Source organism: Podospora pseudocomata (genome assembly GCF_035222375.1).
Source record: "Podospora pseudocomata strain CBS 415.72m chromosome 2 map unlocalized CBS415.72m_2.2, whole genome shotgun sequence".
Classification (NCBI taxonomy): Eukaryota; Fungi; Ascomycota; class Sordariomycetes; order Sordariales; family Podosporaceae; genus Podospora; species Podospora pseudocomata.
In genome coordinates this window covers 1122454-1142275 of record NW_026946366.1, presented here as the reverse complement: position 1 = coordinate 1142275, position 19822 = coordinate 1122454, and the positions used below count along the sequence as shown (strand labels likewise).

At 55.7% G+C, this 19822-nt stretch overlaps 4 protein-coding genes across 4 annotated transcripts; 2 read left to right on the top strand and 2 right to left on the bottom strand.

The window, feature by feature from the left end:
• Positions 1-149: 149 nt before the first annotated feature.
• Positions 150-1514, top strand: QC762_0040070 (uncharacterized protein; the record flags this gene model as incomplete). Its single annotated transcript, XM_062883345.1, has 1 exon — positions 150-1514. The coding sequence occupies one exon, from the start codon at positions 150-152 to the stop codon at positions 1512-1514; it is 1365 nt and encodes a 454-aa protein (XP_062745849.1).
• A 1558-nt stretch (positions 1515-3072) lies between these two features.
• On the bottom strand, positions 3073-7700 carry QC762_0040060 (uncharacterized protein; the record flags this gene model as incomplete). Its single annotated transcript, XM_062883344.1, is given in 7 exon segments — positions 3073-6089; positions 6108-6164; positions 6224-6398; positions 6444-6800; positions 6847-7141; positions 7189-7262; positions 7325-7700. 7 exon segments carry the CDS (start codon positions 7337-7339, stop codon positions 3073-3075), a joined length of 3990 nt encoding a protein of 1329 aa, XP_062745848.1. The 5' UTR covers positions 7340-7700.
• A 312-nt stretch (positions 7701-8012) lies between these two features.
• On the top strand, positions 8013-9165 carry QC762_0040050 (uncharacterized protein; the record flags this gene model as incomplete). The annotated part of the gene is made up of 3 exons (XM_062883343.1): positions 8013-8099; positions 8160-8532; positions 8633-9165. Exons 1-3 carry the CDS (start codon positions 8070-8072, stop codon positions 9163-9165), a joined length of 936 nt encoding a protein of 311 aa, XP_062745847.1. The 5' UTR covers positions 8013-8069.
• Positions 9166-13450: 4285 nt separating this feature from the next.
• QC762_510820 (uncharacterized protein) lies at positions 13451-19526 on the bottom strand (the record flags this gene model as incomplete). Its single annotated transcript, XM_062891483.1, has 3 exons — positions 13451-16336; positions 16416-18929; positions 18996-19526. The coding sequence occupies 3 exons, from the start codon at positions 19524-19526 to the stop codon at positions 13451-13453; spliced, it is 5931 nt and encodes a 1976-aa protein (XP_062745846.1).
• Positions 19527-19822: the final 296 nt, after the last annotated feature.

The following is a 19822-nucleotide window of genomic DNA, read 5'->3' as shown; positions in this document are numbered from 1 at the left end:
AAATAAGTTCCATCCATCCACCCATCCTGACCCCGCCCACAGCTCAGCCGAAACAGCATTCAACACATCACGATACATTGCCCTCAAAGCTTGCATAGCTGTAAGCTCTATTCTACTCGAACATACCTTTAAGAAACCTCGCAGATACAATGGTGGGACTTCTACAGCTTCCTAACGAGCTGCTGGCTATCATATTTGGCGGGCTAGACGCCCAAGGCTTCTCCGCCCTCCGGTTGACGTCCAAATATACAAAATCAGCCACGTTGCCAGCTTTCATCAGCCGGTACTTCCAGACGCGCTACGTAATGCTCTCAAGACTCAGCCTCGAAAACCTCGTGGAGATTGCGCGACATCCAGACTTTGGCCCTGCTGTGAAAACACTCGAACTCTGTACGGATCATTTCGTGGAGTTCCCAAATTCATACTTTCATACTGCACGGCATGAAGGCGACATATTACTGGCCATAGAAGAAGGTCGATTCCCTCCCGCAGCTTTAGTGGGCAGCATAGATGATGCACACTCATCCGGCGAGGAGGAGGACCAAAGCCCTGGAGAGGAAGGCCGGGGAACCGATGAAGGGAGTGTCTCGTCTCAGGCCTCGTATGAGACGCGTTTGGATAAGGTGGCTTATACGTCACTGTGGGAAGAGCAGGAACACATAATCATGTCCGGCCTTGCGCAGGCCTACATCACGCAGGCGTTGATTTCTCTTCCCAACATCGAGGCTGCCGTCATTAGTAACATGCACCGGCCCTGGGGTGCACTAGCGCATGGCCGACAAACAGGTCTACCGCCAACAACCGCCCTAGACGATTACATGGAAGTGAAGTTTCTGGGCCAAGTCCTTCGCATCACCCTTACAGCCATCGCTACAAGTGGTGCCGCTCTTAGCAGCCTTGCCATCACAGCTGGTGTCCTCTCTAGGGAAGCGATTGCGCCAGACATTCTTAGACCCTCGGAGTCGCATTTCCAATACTACAAGAACCTCCCTCCAAGCCTCACGGAGCTCACACTAAATGTATCCGCCGAGGCAACGAGGGGCGCTGAGGACCGATGGGCGGACGACTTATCAGCATTTATCGGTGTGTTTCGACAACTCACACAACTGGATCTGGTCATCACACCCGTCGACTACTGCCCACGGGTTGACCGGTTAAAACAGCTCGCACCGAAGCTTCAAATACCGAATCTACAATGCCTAGGGCTCTATAGGGCATATTGTAGCGTACAGGATCTTGGGGCTTTTATCGTGAGGCACAAAGCAACACTCCAAAGCGTTACTTTGGTCCGAGTAGGAGTTTCGGGTGGAATTGGCCACTGGAGGTCTTTGTTCGCTCTAATTCGTGCTCATCTCCCAAGGCTTGAGTTATCTATTAAATTATGCACTGCAGCGGGGCTTGTCCTATTGTGCCGAGCGGAACACGAAAATGGAGAGGAATTTGAAGATTCTTTTGATGTCGGGGGCAGTCACGAAGCCTGGACAACGGCAATCGAGATGATAGAAACAAGATAGATGCATTGCAAGAATCGTCTGACTATTTAAAGTTTCAGAGTCTATTGCCAGCGGCACTATTGCCCTTGCGAAGGGCATAACGTTTTACCCACAACCTCCGTTGGCCGTCCTCCCCAGTCAGATAGGGGAGAACTCTTAGCCCGCGGGAGAACTTGGCGTCACTTGAACCAGACGCCTCGCTCTGGCGGGACTCGGGGATTTCCGAAATCTAATCGTGACACATCTCTCGCACGGTTGCTCTACAAGCCACCCTGACAAGGACCCATCCGGCCAGACAGACGAAGCAAATGGGCCGTCAGTGCCTCTCCGCAACTGCTGTAATAACTAAACTCGAGACCTCTGCAGAAGCCAGACTACGGGGTCAACGCATGACCTTGCTTTATAGGTCCGCAGATCGGCTTAACTGCTCGCGCCCGGGCACAGGGCACATGTGCAGGAGATTAGCCAGGTGGGCGGTCTGACGCTCGCGGCGGTGGACAGCCGCCTGACGTAGTACAGGGACGACCAGCATCGCCCGTTCGGTGGGATCCCGATCGTTATGTTCTTCGGCGACTTCTTCCAGCTCGACCCGGTCCGACAGACCAGCCTCCTCCTACCCGAGCCCAGGGACGGCGGCGCGCGGAAACCGGAGAGCTTGGCGAAGCACCTGGCGGCGCACAAGCTGTTCTTCCCGGTCAAGGGAAATGTATTGCCGCTTTTGGACTTAGGTGTGGTGTGTAGTTAGGAGCAGCACTGCCTTTTCTACCCTACCCTCCTGCCCATTTCAGCCTGGAAAAAATGTGTTTGATTTCGAAATGTCCAAATTAACCAGTTTAAGTTCGAATACCGAATTTGCAGATGAAGGTAAAGGCCTAGTTGCATCGTGCTATAAACCAACATACTGCTTGTCTTGACTACAGTTTCGTTCCATATTTACATACCTACCTAAGCTCCTTTATCGCATTCAAGCAACAAATTAGCAGTTGTGGCATCACACCTCCCTAGTTCCTTGGCATCAGCTGCCGCTCTCACAGGCTTAGTTACTGAAGTCAAATCATCTTGGGAGCTGTCTCGTATGATAAAGAAGAAATATGAGCAGCGTGTACTGAAGGATCATGCCAATGAAATTAACACCAGGCTGCAAGTAGGACTTTATGTCACACGGCAAACAAGCAACCAGCCGCATCACGGCCTAACCGCTATCTACCTGCACAATCAATGGTTGGAATTGAGGCGGACAATGAAATGCCTCGCGGCTGCTAAAGGAAATCAGATCAAATAAAGTTTGTTGTGGCGCTTGGAACTACGTCAAGCCAACTAGCCCGATCTTGAGTTGTTCGAATGGGTTATAACTATATGACGTCGCTACAAAGCATTCTGGAGCCACCTGTCTTTAGGACGAAACAGGGTACTCGAAGTGATGAAAGAGGCGGGATCCAGAAGGATCTAGAGTATTGTGACGGGCTATAAATTAATGGAGACCCCCAGGCCCCTCCTGTGTCACGCTATGATAGAAAAATAGAGAGAGAGATTGAATGAGAGATTAGCTTAGTTGTGTGCGGCTAGCTTGCAAGCCCAGTTATCTGATCTCCGACACCTTCTGCCGTAGCTGTAGCGCCTGCCGATGCATCTGCTCGGCCTCCTCATACTTCCCCTGGCTATCAAGTACACTCGCAAGGTTGTTCATGCTGGTGAGCGTGTCAGGATGCTCCTTGCCCAACACCTTTTCCCGTAGCTGCAGCGCCTGCCGATGCATCTGCTCGGCGCCCTCATACTTCCCCTGGCTATCAAGTACAAGCGCAAGGTTGTTCATGCTGGCAAGCGTGCGGGGATGCTCCTTGCCCAACACCTTCTGAGATAGCTGCAGCGCCTGCCGATGCATCTGCTCGGCGCCCTCATACTTCCCCTGGCTATCAAGTACAAGCGCAAGGTTGTTCATGCTGGCAAGCGTGCTGGGATGCTCCTTGCCCAACACCTTCTCCCGTAGCTGCAGCACCTGCCGATGCATCTGCTCGGCGCCCTCATACTTCCCCTGGCTATCAAGTACAAGCGCAAGGTTGTTCATGCTGGCAAGCGTGTCAGGATGCTCCTTGCCCAACACCTTCTCCCGTAGCTGCAGCGCCTGCTGATGCATCTGCTCGGCGTCCTCATACTTCCCCTGGCTACCAAGTATACTCGCAAGGTTGTTCATGCTGGTAAGCGTGCGGGGATGCTCCTTGCCCAACACCTTCTGAGATAGCTGCAGCGCCTGCCGATGCATCTGCTCGGCGCCCTCATACTTCCCCTGGCTATCAAGTACATTCGCAAGGTTGTTCATGCTGGTGAGCGTGCTGGGATGCTCCTTGCCCAACACCTTCTGAGATAGCTGCAGCGCCTGCCGATGCATCTGCTCGGCGCCCTCATACTTCCCCTGGCTATCAAGTACACTCGCAAGGTTGTTCATGCTGGCAAGCGTGCTGGGATGCTCCTTGCCCAACACCTTCTCCCGTAGCTGCAGCGCCTGCCGATGCATCTGCTCGGCCTCCTCATACTTCCCCTGGCTACCAAGTACACTCGCAAGGTTGTTCATGCTGGCAAGCGTGCTGGGATGCTCCTTGCCCAACACCTTCTCCCGTAGCTGCAGCGCCTGCCGATGCATCTGCTCGGCGCCCTCATACTTCCCCTGGCTACCAAGTACAAGCGCAAGGTTGTTCATGCTGGCAAGCGTGCGGGGATGCTCCTTGCCCAACACCTTCTGAGATAGCTGCAGCGCCTGCCGATGCATCTGCTCGGCGCCCTCATACTTCCCCTGGCTACCAAGTACATTCGCAAGGTTGTTCATGCTGGTGAGCGTGCCAGGATGCTCCTTGCCCAACACCTTCTGAGATAGCTGCAGCGCCTGCCGATGCATCTGCTCGGCGCCCTCATACTTCCCCTGGCTACCAAGTACAAGCGCAAGGTTGTTCATGCTGGCAAGCGTGCTGGGATGCTCCTTGCCCAACACCTTCTCCCGTAGCTGCAGCGCCTGCCGATGCATCTGCTCGGCCTCCTCATACTTCCCCTGGCTATCAAGTACACTCGCAAGGTTGTTCATGCTGGTGAGCGTGTCAGGATGCTCCTTGCCCAACACCTTCTCCTGTAGCTGCAGCGCCTGCCGATGCATCTGCTCGGCCTCCTCATACTTCCCCTGGCTATCAAGTACACGCGCAAGGTTGTTCATGCTACTAAGCGTGTGGGGATGCTCCTTGCCCAACACCTTTTCCCTTAGCTGCAGCGCCTGCCGATGCATCTGCTCGGCCTCCTCATACTTCCCCTGGCTATCAAGTACACACGCAAGGTTGTCCATGCTGGTAAGCGTGTGGGGATGCTCCTTGCCCAACACCTTCTCCCGTAGCTGCAGCGCCTGCCGATGTATCTGCTCGGCCTCCTTATACTTCCCTAACTTGCGAAAGCTCTCACCCACTTTGGAAAGAAGACTTGCTGTCGCTTCCTCGTCATCTGTTCTCTTCCGTAGTTGAAGAGCATGTTGCGTATGAGGAAGATACCTTATCCACTCTTCTCGGTTTTCGTGTTTGGGCCAAGGAAATATATCGTTAAGCCGTTCTAACACTTTAACCGTCCATTCCTGTCGCTCTCCCTTTCCATCTAACCAGCTCAGCATCGATATCTGAACTAGCCGATGGATATCGTAGCTCTCCAACTCATTCTGTTGGGAGATAAATGCATACGCCTTCAGGGTCCCGATTGCTTCAACAGTCTCTAGCGTCCCCGCCGGCGGCAACAGGGAGTGCGGAATATCCTTCCCGGCTAAAAAGCACAGAAATCTGAGGTAGTCAGCCGCCAGCGCGTCGTGATCTGAGATTTGCTGGAACGAAATCAGCCAAGTTGTGGCGATAGCATTTTGAATGTTCTTATATCGGTGTCGGTCGTTAAAGTGACTACTCAACAACTTAACCATATCCTCATCACTGGACTTGCACAACTTGAGGTACCGCGCAGTCGAGATCTGCTCCTTGGCCATATAAGCAGACGCCTGCCGTATTGCCAGAGGGAGGTTAGTAAGAATCTCCAGTAACGCATTATTGCTTTTTGTGTCGCTCATCTGAGAACTTTTCAGGTTTTTCCCTAATAGCTTAAGGGCCTCGTCTCTACTCATTTCTTCAACTGCGATAATATGATTTCCAGACTCGACCAGCCTTAATCCAAGTTTGTGGTTTCGGGTTGTGAAAAGAATAGATCCTTTCCGGCTGAATGGAAGATATTCGGCAAGGGCGGTATCCCCAAAAAGTAGCATTTCATCGTCGGCGTTATCGATAATCAAAAGCCAGTTACCCATACTCTCGCGGCCCAATGCGGACTTGATAAGTGCCTTGACATCTGCTTTTTCTTCGTCGATTCCCGGTACCTTGAGCTGCTGGCCGATAGCGCGGTATGCATTCTCGAAAGCGGTGGCATCCACAGCAGGAACCCAAAAGACCGAGCATTCCGGCTGCACGTCGCGAATGCGATAAGCGGTCTCCAGCGCGATCTGCGTCTTTCCAACCCCCCCCAGACCTTCGATGGCGGTCCGTTGGCAGTCATCTTCGTCTCTACTAGGAAGAACCTTCTTCAAAAGATCTGTGAGAATTGATTCACGCCCGACGAATTCCTTATTACGTCCGAACGGGACGATCCAGTGTCCCTTCACGGTAGCTTCGCGATATTAGCACTATTCTGGCCGCATCAGCCCACCCGGGAAATGATCAGCTTACAGTTCTTCCGCAGTTTTAAAACAACCGATGCGTCTCCAGCGAGTTTCCTGACCGTATCTTTAACTAATTTGAAGTTGGGACATTCTGGACCTTGGAATTTGTTCATCCCTGAATGGGTCGCATCCAAGCCTTGGCGAGGGAAACCATGCAGGCAGGCCGAAGACTCCGTTACAAGCTATCAAGGTCAGTTGAATATCACGAACGGGGGCAAATAACGTACAATCTTGCGGGTAACACTCCCTGACAGGCGCTTCGCCCACCCCGGCGATAGAATGCGTCTTAACATCTCCGTCTTCCTGGTCTCGAAAAAGCAACTCAGGGGCAGTTGCACTGCCTTCGCATTAGCGATCTCGGCGAACTTCTGAACGCGCTGGTGGACGAAGTCGTGTTTCTGCTCGAGGTCTTGTATGAGCTTGTCGGAGGCTTGCTCTCCCATAATGCCTTTAACCAGCACCTGCCACCGAGCCTGCTTCGCAGCATCACTACCCTGGAATGGAGTGGCGAGAAACACGATGCCGACAGTGGAAAGCAGGATATGTTTATAGGCGCTGCCTTCCTGGGCGGCTCGGATGATTGCCTGGGGAGGTTAACCGCTGCCCGCCGTATATGATCTAGGGACATACCTCGGCCAGAATAAGCCCTCCAAAACAAGAGGCGACGAAGATAATCGGTCGCGTTTGCGAACCACGGCCTTCGGCGATAAGACCGAGTAGCGTATCGGCATGGCCGAGCAGCGTCTGCACGGGTGCATTTGCGAAGTAGTTTGCATTCCAGTCGTACGTATATATGCGGGCCTTTGGTAGGGCTGCCGGCAGCATGTCGCCGTCCGACAGCCAGTTCACAACCCCATCCCCGTTTCTTTTCTTAAACTCCCATGTCCGCGGCGACTCGGTGCCCAATCCGTGGATTGCGATAATACTGTCCGGTTAGACGTGCCTCTATGCGTTCGACCGGGTGGAACTTACTCGATCGTCGCGTCGTCGGGAGCGTCGTCGGGAGCGTCGTCGACTGGGACGATCCGGCGGAGTCCCCTGCAAGCCTAAGGATGGGGTACCCGGAGTTAGCATCGGTCGCCGCTTCTTATATAGAGAGCGATCTCACCTCTGTCGTGGTCATCCTGGGAATATTCTGAAAGCGGGGCTTGTATTGCGCACCAGGCTGGTAAGGGTCAGCTTCAATCGCGGCGGTGACTATGTTAAGGTCGCCGTAAGAACGAAAGTGATGGAGAGAGGAGTATTTAGACTAAGCGAGACCCATAATGAGGCGCTGTTTGGCCTTTGTATGCGTGTCACACGTCAAGCAACCAACCAGCCACATCACGGCCCAACCGCTATTGAGAACCAATGGTTGGAAGTAAGGCAGGCAATCAAGTGCCTCGCGGTTATCAAAGGAATAGTATTGGACACGGAGTATATCGAAGGACTTGGCAGCGGCCTGAGATCGCCTAATGCTTACAGCCCAAAGCGCCAAGAAGCGCCATATCGAACTACTTTAAGCCATGGTCCCGACATTACCTCTGATGCGACGCACCTGGGCAAGTATTCACAGCGCCCATCAAAAACCGCGGACGATCAAACCGTCGTGTCGGGTCCTTGTCTCTCGACGCTCCAAGCGAGTCAAGACGAACGGCGGAGAAATCGAAACTAAGGGATAACGTATGGCAATAGGATTAAGCATCCCGCAGTCACGGCCGGCTAGTGTAGCTAACAGAGTGCGCATAGTGGGTTCCGTGTGTTTTCCGGCTCCGGAAAGCAGGCGACGTGCCGACGCGTCCCGTGCCGACTCGTCCCGTGCCGACTCGTCCCGTCCCGACAATTACCCTCCGTCGCCCCCGTCCGCGTTCCACATGGCTTCGCCACGTCCCCCGCCCTGGCTGGTACGCTAGCAGCACCACCGCAGTGCAAGTGTGCGTATTCTCTGAAAATAGTATTTATAGTTCAAAACAGACGTGTTTGGGAAACGACAAGAGGAAATCACCGCGGATGGCTTGCCGGCTACCTATCGCTACTACGAGGCCCCTAGAAAGCGCGTCGTCAGAAACCCGGCCGACGATATATCGGCTTTCTTAAGGACGGAACTGTCTCTCGGCGGTCTGGCCGACATGGTCAAGCATCTCTGGTTTGCTGGCGCAGAGCGTCCCGCCACCCCGCTGCACTTCCATGTCGCCATGGGCCGGGAGGTCGCCATCACCGACCGGATGGACCTCCACCTGCTCTGGTCTAATAAAGGGAGGCTCTTCATCAAACCCGTCCCGCGATTCCTTCTTGATCCAGCCTTTTGTCACAGCAACCTTCAGTGCCCTGATGGTTGTGCGTGCTATAATCCCCCGGCAGATACGTGCCGGGGAATAGCAAGGAAAGTCGCCTTGGGTTTCCTCTACACATACGTCTGTCTCATATCATCCGAGAGCGACTTCCACATCGCCAACGAAACGCGCCTCCTGCCTCGAAATGAAGATGACTCGCCAATCAAATGGGCAGACTGGAAGGCCTTGGCCGGGAACTCCTCAAGTGCACGAACGCAACCCAGATTTGGTCCACCCACGCTTTCTGCGCGCCGAGCTCCGCCTCTCCCGCATCAACACCATCCATCGCTTCACCCGCCTCCCTCCCTTCCACCCCTACGTCCGCGGCAGGCACAACTATAGCAGCCTCTTGCACGATAATCTTGCGTGGATGGCCACTGCCGCTGTCTTCCTGGCCCTGGTGCTGACCGCGATGCAGGTCGGCCTCGCCACGGAGCGACTCCAAAAAGACACCACCTTCCAGCAGGCGTCATACGGCCTCACCGTATTTGCTATTCTAGGGCCTATATGCGCGTTTGGCCTAGTGGTGCTGGGCGCGCTGTTTAACCTCGTCAATGATCTACCACTGCTCATCGGAAGACGGCGCAACCGCGTAGTGCATGAAACCTCGGGTGAAGTTAGTTACGCGGCGCCCTGACTACGGTGCAACCGCCATGACAATCCGACTCTAGGGATCATTGGGGGAAGACAATGATCCAGGGGAACAGTGGCCTATATATATGGAAGAACTAGACAGCTCGTAGATAGTTCTGCAGTATGTAATATAAGTCACATCGTTGGTATCAGACTATTGTGATTGAGACAAGCTATTGTTGTGCATTGTTTAGCTGCACCGAACCAGTTGTCTAGAAAAACCTTCACCTGTCACACGGCAAACAAACAACTAGCCGCGTGAGGGCCTAACCGCTTTCTACATGCACAAGCGACAAGCAATGGCTGGAATGAAGGCGGATAATTAAGTGGCTTGCGGCTACAAAGGAACGATGTTTCCTATTGCGTACGAGGAAGGACTCGGCAGCTGGTTGAAGCAACCAGAGCACGGACTTTAAAAGGACGGATAAATAGGCGTCCTTAGAATCTGTTTGTATCTCTAGACTCTCTTCACTAAGGCCTTCGAGGCCATTGAAGATAATTAGCTGAATTGAACTACTGTTCTAAGCCCTGATCACTAGCCCTTGTCACATATAATCTTCAAACAATCGAAGATACTAACCATCCATCTACCACTATAATACCACGCTATCGTCACTTCCGACATTACCTGTCACCGTGTCACCCACATACGCGAGCGGTAGAAACCTCCAGGAACAACTTAACAACAAATCCATTTCTTCCTACAACATGCTGGAACATCACGTCGCCTCCGCTGAGCCCGTCCAGGTTGAGGACCACATGGAGCTCACCCTCTACTCCCCTCAGGAGTTTGAGACTATCATGATGAACCCCACCGACATCCAGCCGTTGCCGGGTGCTGTCCATAACCCTGCACCATGGATCATCGAGCTCCATCGCCGAAGGAGGGAGGCCTACGAGAGCGTTCGCAAACTTGCTCAGCAGCAGAACAAGGCTTACATTAATCCGCAGGAGATGGAGAACCTCAAGCACCAGTATAGTCACATCCGTGAACAATACTCTATCTGCGCCGGCATGGTGAAACTCGGGGTCCAGGTCTCAGAACAACAGATCCGGCACTTCCGTTAGCAGATTGAAAACGCCAGTGCTACCTTTGCGAATCAGATCTGGGGAGCCATCGCCCTCATCTCCCAGGACGAGCGTCAGCGTCAACAGGCCATCGAACAGCTGCGTGAGTCTGCCAACCGTCACTACGCCGCCCTTCTGGCCCTGAAAAAGGAGGTCGAGGATCAGAAGCTGTTTAACAATTAGGTTGAGAATTGGGCCAACAAGCGCAACCGCGACGTTTACAGGCTCTTGCTAAAGGAGTTGTTAACCCCTCCACGCTAAACGAGCATGGAAGGTATGTCATGGAGCAGATTAAGACACTTACTACCGAGGCACTACTGGAAGCCACGGCACGAAACACATCACGACAGGCTCGGATATAGTTTGAAGCATCGCGTGCTGGTCCCATGTACATGACTCCTGCTGCCTTTGGCGGGGGAAGTGATAATCTCCCACCGAACGTCGCTACGCCACCGGAGGTACACCTCCTAACCCGGACGACTCCTCTCCCGACAACGATGATGGTGACTATCATGTTGAACAAGGAGCAGGCCTTCCTTCCGGAGGAGCTGGAGGGTGAGGACCTATATGTAACGACCCTCCTCCCGGGAGAGACAATCGCTCTCCCAGCCCTTCCGGCCGAGACGACCTCACTCGGCTCATCCAATTTTTCTCTCGCACCCCGGTTCAGGCCAACCCCGTCCATATGGCTAAACCTCCAGCCTATGACGGCAAGGACCTATCCAAATTCCAAGCCTGGTGGCTTAAGGTTGGGGCATACATGGAATCGTACCCCACTGGTTTCCCCACAGACCAGGTCAAAATCAACTGGAACTCAAATATCAGGGTGACATTTCTTAGTACCTGACCGAACTTATGGACCTTAACGACGTAGTCTAGTGGTCCGGCACTACCTTTCAGACTCACATCTCCAAATCCTTGCCGAATGAGATTACTAAGCTAATCTACTCACGACAAGGCAGGGTCCCTGAGACAGATGAGGACTTCTTCCAAGCCATCCAGGAGGCAGGCCATATCTATGAGAATATGCTCTCCAACCCTGGAATCTCCGTTGACAACCGGGCGGGAAAAGACACGCCCACTTCGATCTCGGAGCGCTCGAAGTCGGGCCCTCCATCGCAAGGTCGCTCCCAACCATCGTCAAATCCATCCTCAAGAAACAAGGCACCACCACCCGAGGTCAGCAAGCCCGATCCAAAAGATCAAAAGTGGCCCAACATTAGAGAGGCGCTTTCGGGGATCGACCAAGCCAACATCGACAAGTACAACAAAGAAGGTTGCACATGCTATCGATGTGGCCGCAGCAATCACCACACCTTGGCTTGTTTCGCAAGGAAGGATGTCTCAGGTAATGACCTCCCAGCTGCTCCAACCAAGGTAGCAGGAGTTAAGAGGAAACTGGAGCCGGAAAATGAGGTACTAGCTAGTGCCCTGCCAAGAGCCACCAGCACTCCCTTCCCGCCTGACAAGCTCGACAAGTGTCGACGGCGGTTCAGCGGTTGAGTTGGCAGGCTATTTAATGGGGCCGGTGCGCTAGTTGTGTTTGGTTCGTGGGGGGCAGAATAACCGCGGTGTACAATAGTGGTGCTGAGGTTGGCATGTGGAATTTCGCTGGATCGCTCGCTCGCTTAAAAGAGACTTTTCCGAATTACTTACATTGCCGAGCATGTCCAAGTTATGCGCCTTCACATACGAATGGCGAGACAATGTCCTCCAGCATCTCCATGTCATCGCGAATGACAAGTCCAGTTTCAAACCGAGACTCTACTTCTTTCACCACGCCACTGTGCTCCGAGAGATGTGGCTTTTCGAAGATAGCAGGTAAGGTTCTCACTGCCACCGGGCCTGCCGAATCAATCTTGTCATGGCTGCCAGCTACCATACAGATAGTCAGCTAACACAGACGCTGTGACTACCTAGTGGAGGGAATCCTTACCGAGAACTCGCGTTGGAAACCCTAAGGACTATTGGCTTGTTGATACCCACCGACAGTGATTCCCAGGGCTGGTTCAACAAGATAAGGCAACACAAGTCAAATGTGGTTTGCTGGCCTGAAGCTGGTTACGGCCCCAAATACCGCCTCTACGACATTGATGCAAGAGCAGGCGAACAATTTCGCATGCCACAGAAAGTACCTCGCAGGGCAATCGCCAGATCTCTACGAGAACAACGCATGTGGGACAGCCCTTCCATTGAGCCGTCTAGAGCAGTGGAAGGCTTTCGATATTGGCAACCACGTCTGCTAGCCCTGGAGAAAGCATTCGACAATGCCTCCCCGCGGGGCATCAAAACATGGTGGTTCGACAGAAGGAATAAACGTGGGTGGTGGACCTTTTGGATTGCCTTTACTAGTTTGGTTCTGGTTATTTTGGGCGGTATATGCTCATTCATATCGATGATTGGAACGATGATGTCCCTCGGAGAAGCCAGGATTGCAAATGACCTCGCCAGGACCAACATCGACCTCGCCAAAACAAACAACGACATTGCATCCGCAGCCGCAGCCGCCGAAAAACGGGATGGCTCTTTCTCTGCGCACGGAACAGACTCGCACAGTGGTTGCGTGGCCACGACCTTCAGTGCAACATCGACAGCTGTTTTAGGTGCTCAAGGGTTGGTTAGTTCGGCTCTCCCCACGCTACAGGTCACTATCACGGGGGTTATTGTCTTCATGGTAATGCACGACAGTGGTCGGAACTTATCCAGTATTGCAGTGTCGCCGGAGACGTAGTATTAAAGATTGAAAAGTATTCTTTTCTTCCTTCACTCACAATACAGCCCTGGTTTGTTTGTCTAGCGTGTACCTCGGGTGGAAAATTTCAAGGGGGTTCTCACCACTCAGAAATCGTACCGAAACCTGAGAAAAAGAACTGTCAAGGGCTTGCTGTCGCTTGCTGGGGTCTTTTCCGAATAGACCCTTTTTTCTGTGTGGGAGTTCTGGAAGAATTGCCAATTGTGGTGATAGTGACCTTGGCTGTACCGCGCTAGACAAACAAACCAGGGTTATATTATAGTAACTGGTGGTTGCCACGGCAACATTCAGGGGTATCCATCCAGGAATGCTGGAAAGTTCAACAAGATCATGCACTCCGTAGTTCAAACATTCAAGTTATAGGTAGGTATGTATGTACTTGCTGATTTCCAAGATTATATATCTAGGTAAATGCCCTAGAAACAACCCCCCAACCACCCTCCTGCAACAGAATGCATGCTCCCTTGTCTCAGCACTTCCCCGTCTGCCCCCTAAACACGGTCGCGATGCACATGAACCCGGCCCCGTTGCACGGGTCCCACACGCCCTCGAACACCTGCACCTTCATATCGACGTCGTACACCTTGTCGTTCTGTTTGCTGTAGATGGCAAAGTGCTTGGTGTTCCACGTGTCGATCCGGTTCCCGTCCGAGCACTCGCGCTTGCCGTTCACCCCCAGGCACTCGTCCGTGCTGCTGGCGAGCTCGTTGCAGCGCGAGTCGACCTTGCAGACGCGCTTGCCGTTGAGGGTGACCTCGGCCTCGTACTGGAGGCCGTTGAGGTTGAGCCCGGTCATGACCTCGGTCATTTTGATCTTGATGCACGGGTCGGGCGGCGGCGGCGGGGGCGCGGGCGACGGCCTGGGGGGGGACTCGCAGACGTTGCAGAAGACGGTGACGTGGCAGACCTCCCCACCGGCCTGGCGGGCTTGGAGGACGGCGTGGTCGGTGATCTGGGGGGGCGCCGGGGGGGCGGCTGGCGAGAGGTCCTTGACGACGGGCGCGGCTGGTGCGAGGACGGGACGGCCCGCGGGTGGCCGTCGAGGGTACTTGACTGCTGCTGCTGCTGCTACCGCGGCACGCTTCTCCTCCCCGCTGCCTTGGTGGTCCTGGTGGGGGGCAAGGTTGGTCGGGATCGTGCCAAAGGCTGACACTGTTGTCGGCTCGGGCAGCTCGCGCGCCGCGACGCCGCCCGTGCAGCTGACCCACGCGGTTCTGGAGACGCACAGCAAGTTGCCTCCACACGACGGGATGATGGTGAGCTCGTAGACCGGTGTCGAGGTCGGTGTGACGGCGCAAACGGTAGTTGTCACGCAGGCCGACTTGCCGCCGCTGCCGCCGCACGAGGCCGATGTGGTGGAAAACCAGGGCGGGGGGCAGGATAGGGAGGTCGGTGCCGGGAGTGGAGGCAGATCCTCATTAGTAGTGGGACTGGGGGTGCTCCCATCAACAGGGCTGGTGATGCTGCAGACGGAGCCGTCCGGGCATGGGGTGGCGACGCACACCGTCGCTGACGCGCAGATCTGACCCTGGCGGTCGCCGTAGCAGATCCTTGTGGTAGTGGAGGAGATGCAGTTGGAGGGGATCGGCTCGACGGCTGTCGGCGCAGGGGTGATGGTGGACGGCGGGAGGCGGGTGGGCTCGGTAAAGTGCGGCGGCTGTCCGGTGTGATCGGGCCGGCACCAGAAGTCGGTGCAAAGAACGCCGCATCCGGTGGTGCAGGTGGGGGAGGGAGTGCCAATTTGGTAAGTAAACGTCTTGGATGGGCCGAGCTGGTCCTGCCCTCCAACGTCGCCGCCGTCACTGCCACCGCCACCACCCCCGTTACCCGGTGCCCCGGGTACGGGACACTGCCCGCCCGCCTGTCGCTTCCTCGACTGCCTACGGGCCAAGTCTGAGCCGGGATCCGAGCCGTCCCAAGATCCGCCATCAGAACCGCTCCCCGAACAATCATCATCATCCCCATATTGGTCGTCCTCCTGCCCGAAATGATACCTATCGTCAGGACCGTCATCAAGGTCTTCGGGGTACGTATCACATTCGGCTGGAAGCGAGTCCCCGAAGTAGCACTGGTTGTCCGATTCCGACTGGCCGTTCCACACTGAACGCACCCACCTAGTGCGCTTCACGTTGTTAGCGTAGCGCCCCGGCTCGGGGTTGCGTTCCGTGTAGTCGTCGTACAGGACACGCCGCTGGTTACTCCATATAAATTCCTTGACGTAGGCCGGGTCGTCGAACTCACGGAGTCTGCTGGGATCCTTAATGGCGACGAGGGCGCGCAAGTACGCCACTAAGCCCGACACGACCGGCGCCGCAAAAGACGTCCCGTTGACCACCTCGAAGTCGTCGTCGCCGCCGCCCAGGAGGGAGACGGCCACATCCACGCCCGCCGCGTATACCTCGCACGCTTGGGAAAAGATACCCCTGCGGCCGTGGATATCGGTCGCGCCGACCAAGATAATGTTCGGGACCTGTGCCTCCCCGCGAGGCCAGACGTCGCGAGCGGGCGGCGGCACTAAATCGGCGTTGTGCCAATCTGGGTGGTTGCCAGACGCAACGACGATAACTACGCCGAGGCTGTCTAGCTGCTGGAGCAGCGTGCTCAACATATTGCGCATCGGCTCATTAAACACGATCATGCTGAACGACATATTGATAACCGACTTGGTGCCGCGGCCGTTGGACTTGACCCGCCCCAGCGTCGTAGTCAGAGCATCGATGAGCATCCAGGCCCAGACGGGCGAATCCGTGCCCTCATCCCACCGTCTATGAGGTACGTCGGTACCGATGAGCCTGACTTTGCCTTCGGGGCAGACGCCGGTGTAGCGGCCTGCGATGACGGAGCCCACCCCGGTGGGGTGGTCGGGGTACCAGACTAGATAGTCGTCCCACCACGACGACAGGTGCCGAGGCAGCGTCTCCTGGTGGCCGTTCTGGCGTAGGGGGAGGAAGTGCGGGTGGTCCGTCTGGTAGCCGCTCTCGATCAGGTAGACGTCCTGGTCCTGGCACTCAGAGGCGTCTCGCTGGTAGTAGTATCGGTCTCGGTCGTCGCCCTCTTTGAAGTACTCGTCGTTGCCCGCAAACTCGACTTCGGGCGGGATGCTGAGGTGGGCCATGGCGTAGTTGCGCATCTCGCTGCGCGTCCGCTTAACGATCCTGCGTTTGGGGGAGATGGGTTGGTCCGGATAGCCGACGGCCAATGCTGCTGTCTCGTTCCTATTGCGACTTTGCACACCTCGGCGAGAGCCAGGTGAGGATCGACTGTGTCGTCGTCGCATCCTTGAAGACGACGAGGGGGATCCCGGGGGCGAGTCCTCCCGCCGCGGCGGGTGTTCTATCATATGGACCGAGCCAATCTATAAAACAAGGTGGAGTGGTTAGCCGCGTTGCAGATGGAAGTATACCTAGGTAATCTGGTTAATATAAAAAGCTTACCCCATACGACCCCGTTAGTCCTCGACCATAAGCCTTTCTCGCGTCATACAGCCAGATAAATGCTGTGAAGACCGGGTCGTCGATCGTGATGACTGTCCAGTCGTCCAGCTCTTGGCCAGACACAGCATCCTCAAGCTCCGCCCGCAGGGCTCCGCTGATCTTGCTCAAAGGATTGTTGAGGACGAGAGCGAAATCAGCCCACTCGTCGTCGTCTTCACAGTCGTCATCATCAAGAGTGTCATCTCTCTCCCCGATGGACCTCGGCGTAGGTTGCGGCGAGGCGCAGGCGGTCTTAGACACGCTAGCGGTAAGGTCGGTGAGGGCGCACCCCAGGATCGGAAACTCGCTGGACATGGTGCGGGACGACATAGTCCGGACGGTGCCCTGGGTGGTTGTCGTGGCGTACGAAGTGGTCGAGATAGTGAGCGTCGCGGTTACCGGCTTGCACGGCGTCGGTGCGGCGGGGGTGACAGCCAGTAAGCCGCCACCGGGGTGGATGTCGATCTCGGGCCACGGCAGCGAGCAGGGAGGGTTCGCGCAGCCGATGTGCCATCCACCCGGGAGGTTGATATAGCCAAGGGGCATGGTCCCCGGTCCGTGGCGGCCTGTGGGCAGCTCAACATCCCACCAGTCGATCTTGATGCCGAGCTCGGGCCAGTTGATGCAGATGTTAAAGAACCAGAGGTCGCACTTGAGGCGTGTCTTGCCAGGAGGGGGAGGATCATCGTCGTCTTCTTCGTCGACGGGGTCAACAGTGCCCGTTGGAAAGCCTGGGAGTACAGGGGGGTCATTATCGTCGTCGTCGGAATCGTCAGAATCCTCCACTGGGCTGGTGGGCATGGCAATCGTTGTTGTGTGCCCGCCAGCATTGGGGGGCCGGGGAGTGTAAGTGGTGTTGATGGTCGTGGTAGGAGAGCTTGTCGGATTGCTGCTACCGCCACCACTACCACCACCACCACCGCCGCCGGAAAAGGCACCACCAAGGGGCGGGGGTAGGACTGTTCTTGTTGTTGTCTCGCTGTCCTGACCGGTCACCACAAGCATGAGGGGAGGCGGCTGGATACTTGGTCGTAGCGTGACTACGGCCCCCGCGGGCTGTCCGCTGGTAATGTAGTGGTTGAAAAAGTTGACGACCGAGACGGTGGTTGTGCTTGGGGTGCTGACAGCGACGATAGTGGTTGTGGTGGTGCCAACCTCAAGCGTGGCCGTGTACGGTTGCATTGTGAGGACCTTGGGCTCTTGCAGCGAGCTGGAGGGGAAGACCATGATACACGGGGCTGGGCATTGGGCCGCAGGTGTCTCGAACACCTCCTGGCCGATGTAGACAACGTCGCCGTATTTCTGGTCATCTGAATCACCAGAACCAGCCACCTGAAAGTCGATGCTCCAGACCATGGTGCCGCCGAAGCATCTCGAGTCTGCCCAGGCCTTCTTGGCGGCAAAGGTCTCGTCGTCGTCGTAGCCGATCCACTGGTCATCCCATGTGATCTGCTTCATCATCGCGTCGGGAAGGTACTGGGGAGTGAGGCCCTTCCGATCGATGAGCTGCTGAATCTCGTGGAGCGACATGACGCCCTCAAAGTTGGTGCAAGGGGCCGGGTTGCTTCCGCCAGCGAAGGGACACAAGAGCTGGTTGCAGGTCGGGTCAGCCAGGGTGTAGCCGCGTCCGTACAAGGCGAGACCAAAGTTCAGCTTGGCGGGATTGAGGCCGTCAAACCACAGCGGCTTTGTATTCTCGGAGATTTCGCGAATGTCGGCCTGGCCGCGAACCTTGCTGCCCAGGGCCTTGACGTCGGCATCCCAAGGGCCGTGCAAGTCATAGGCCATGAAGCCAAAAAAGTCGACGTAGGGCTCCATCGCCTTGGCGTCGAACCAGCGCAGGTACCAATAGTCAGGCGCCAGCGTCAGGCTGATGCCGTAGTTGCTGCCGTACGCGGCCCTCATCTCCTTCATCAGCAGGACGAGCTTCTGCGTGTCGGCAAGCTTGTTCCCACCTCTCTCCGGATCACCAGGGTACTCCCAGTCAATGTCGACGCCGGTGAAGCCATACTCATCCATGTAGTCCTTCACTGACGAGATGAAGACGGCTCGGCGGTCACGGGAGGCGACCATCTCGCTCCATGTGCGGTGAGTGGGCGTCCCCTTGTCGCTGAAGTCGAAGCCACCGATGGCGATCCAGGTTTTCAGACCCGGTTTAGCGAGTCCGGTGAACTCACGCATCATGGCGGGATCATCCGGGTGGGCGTGGGCGATGCGGAAGGTAGATGGGTCAATGGACGCGAAAGAATAGAACAAATGGGTGTAGCCAGTGGTGTTGAGCTGCCTGGGAGAGACCTTGTTGCAGAGCCGGTTACGCACGTTCCATGACTGGTAGTAGCCGATGTGACGGCCACTGGTGGTGCCGCCGCCGTAGGGGCATGAGGGCGGGCCGGTAATGTAGCAGGAGCCGTAGCCAGCCTGGCAGGGCAAAGTGCCGCGCAGCGGGTCGGCGTTGTGGCAGTACACCTCGGTGGACTAGTCGTACATGTAGCTATCAGCATCTTGGACAAGGGAAGGTAGGTTAGGTAGGTAGGTACTCACCCCACACCAGCCGCTGGATGAGCAGCACAGCTTCATGCCGCAGGGCATCTGTCCGAACTCGCTGTGTTCTCCGCACATGGCCGTGGCAGTGCAGTTGAACCGGCAGCCCTCTCCGCAAAAGTCGGGGCCAAAGCCGCAGATGTTGTCGGGGCCGCAGCAGCTGCCGTCAATGCAAGGTCCATCGTGACAGTACAGCGGACCGTCGCGTCTGGACAGGCTTGCCGACCGCCGTGTCAGATTGCTGCTCGATGATGGCTCTGGCTCAGAGACAGAGGGCTCCTCAAACAAAAGAGGCTCATGGGGAGGTAGTTTGAGGGGGTTGGAATGGCCTGGGCTACGGCGAGAATCGGGGATGGCGGCCGCGTCACGGCGGACAATGATAGAGTCGATAGGGGCATCTGTTGTTGAGCGTTGTATGATGTTGCTGTGAGGGGCAGTTTCGGAAAAGAGGAAAGGCGAGAGGCAAAAAAGAAAGACCGCTGCAGCTACCCAGAGGGCAGTGCTGAGGTGATTTCCCCCTCCGCGAGGCATCGTTGAGTCAAGCCTTGGAGCACTTCAGACGAAATCTTGAAAGGGAGGCCATGTAAACATGTTTATAAGCTCCGTCGTTACCGGATAATCGGGATTGAGGTTGCCACTAGTCATCTTGTTCCGTTACATCGAACCTGTCACAGGAAGAGTGATGGGATTCTCTAGTGACCCACTGACAGGGGTCGGACTTATTCAAAAAACTCCAGTGCTGAGGATTTACAAACTATGATCTTCGGCGAAGGGTTTAGGGCAGTCTGCTCCGAACACTCCAACCCCGGTCACAGCAACCTCGCCGG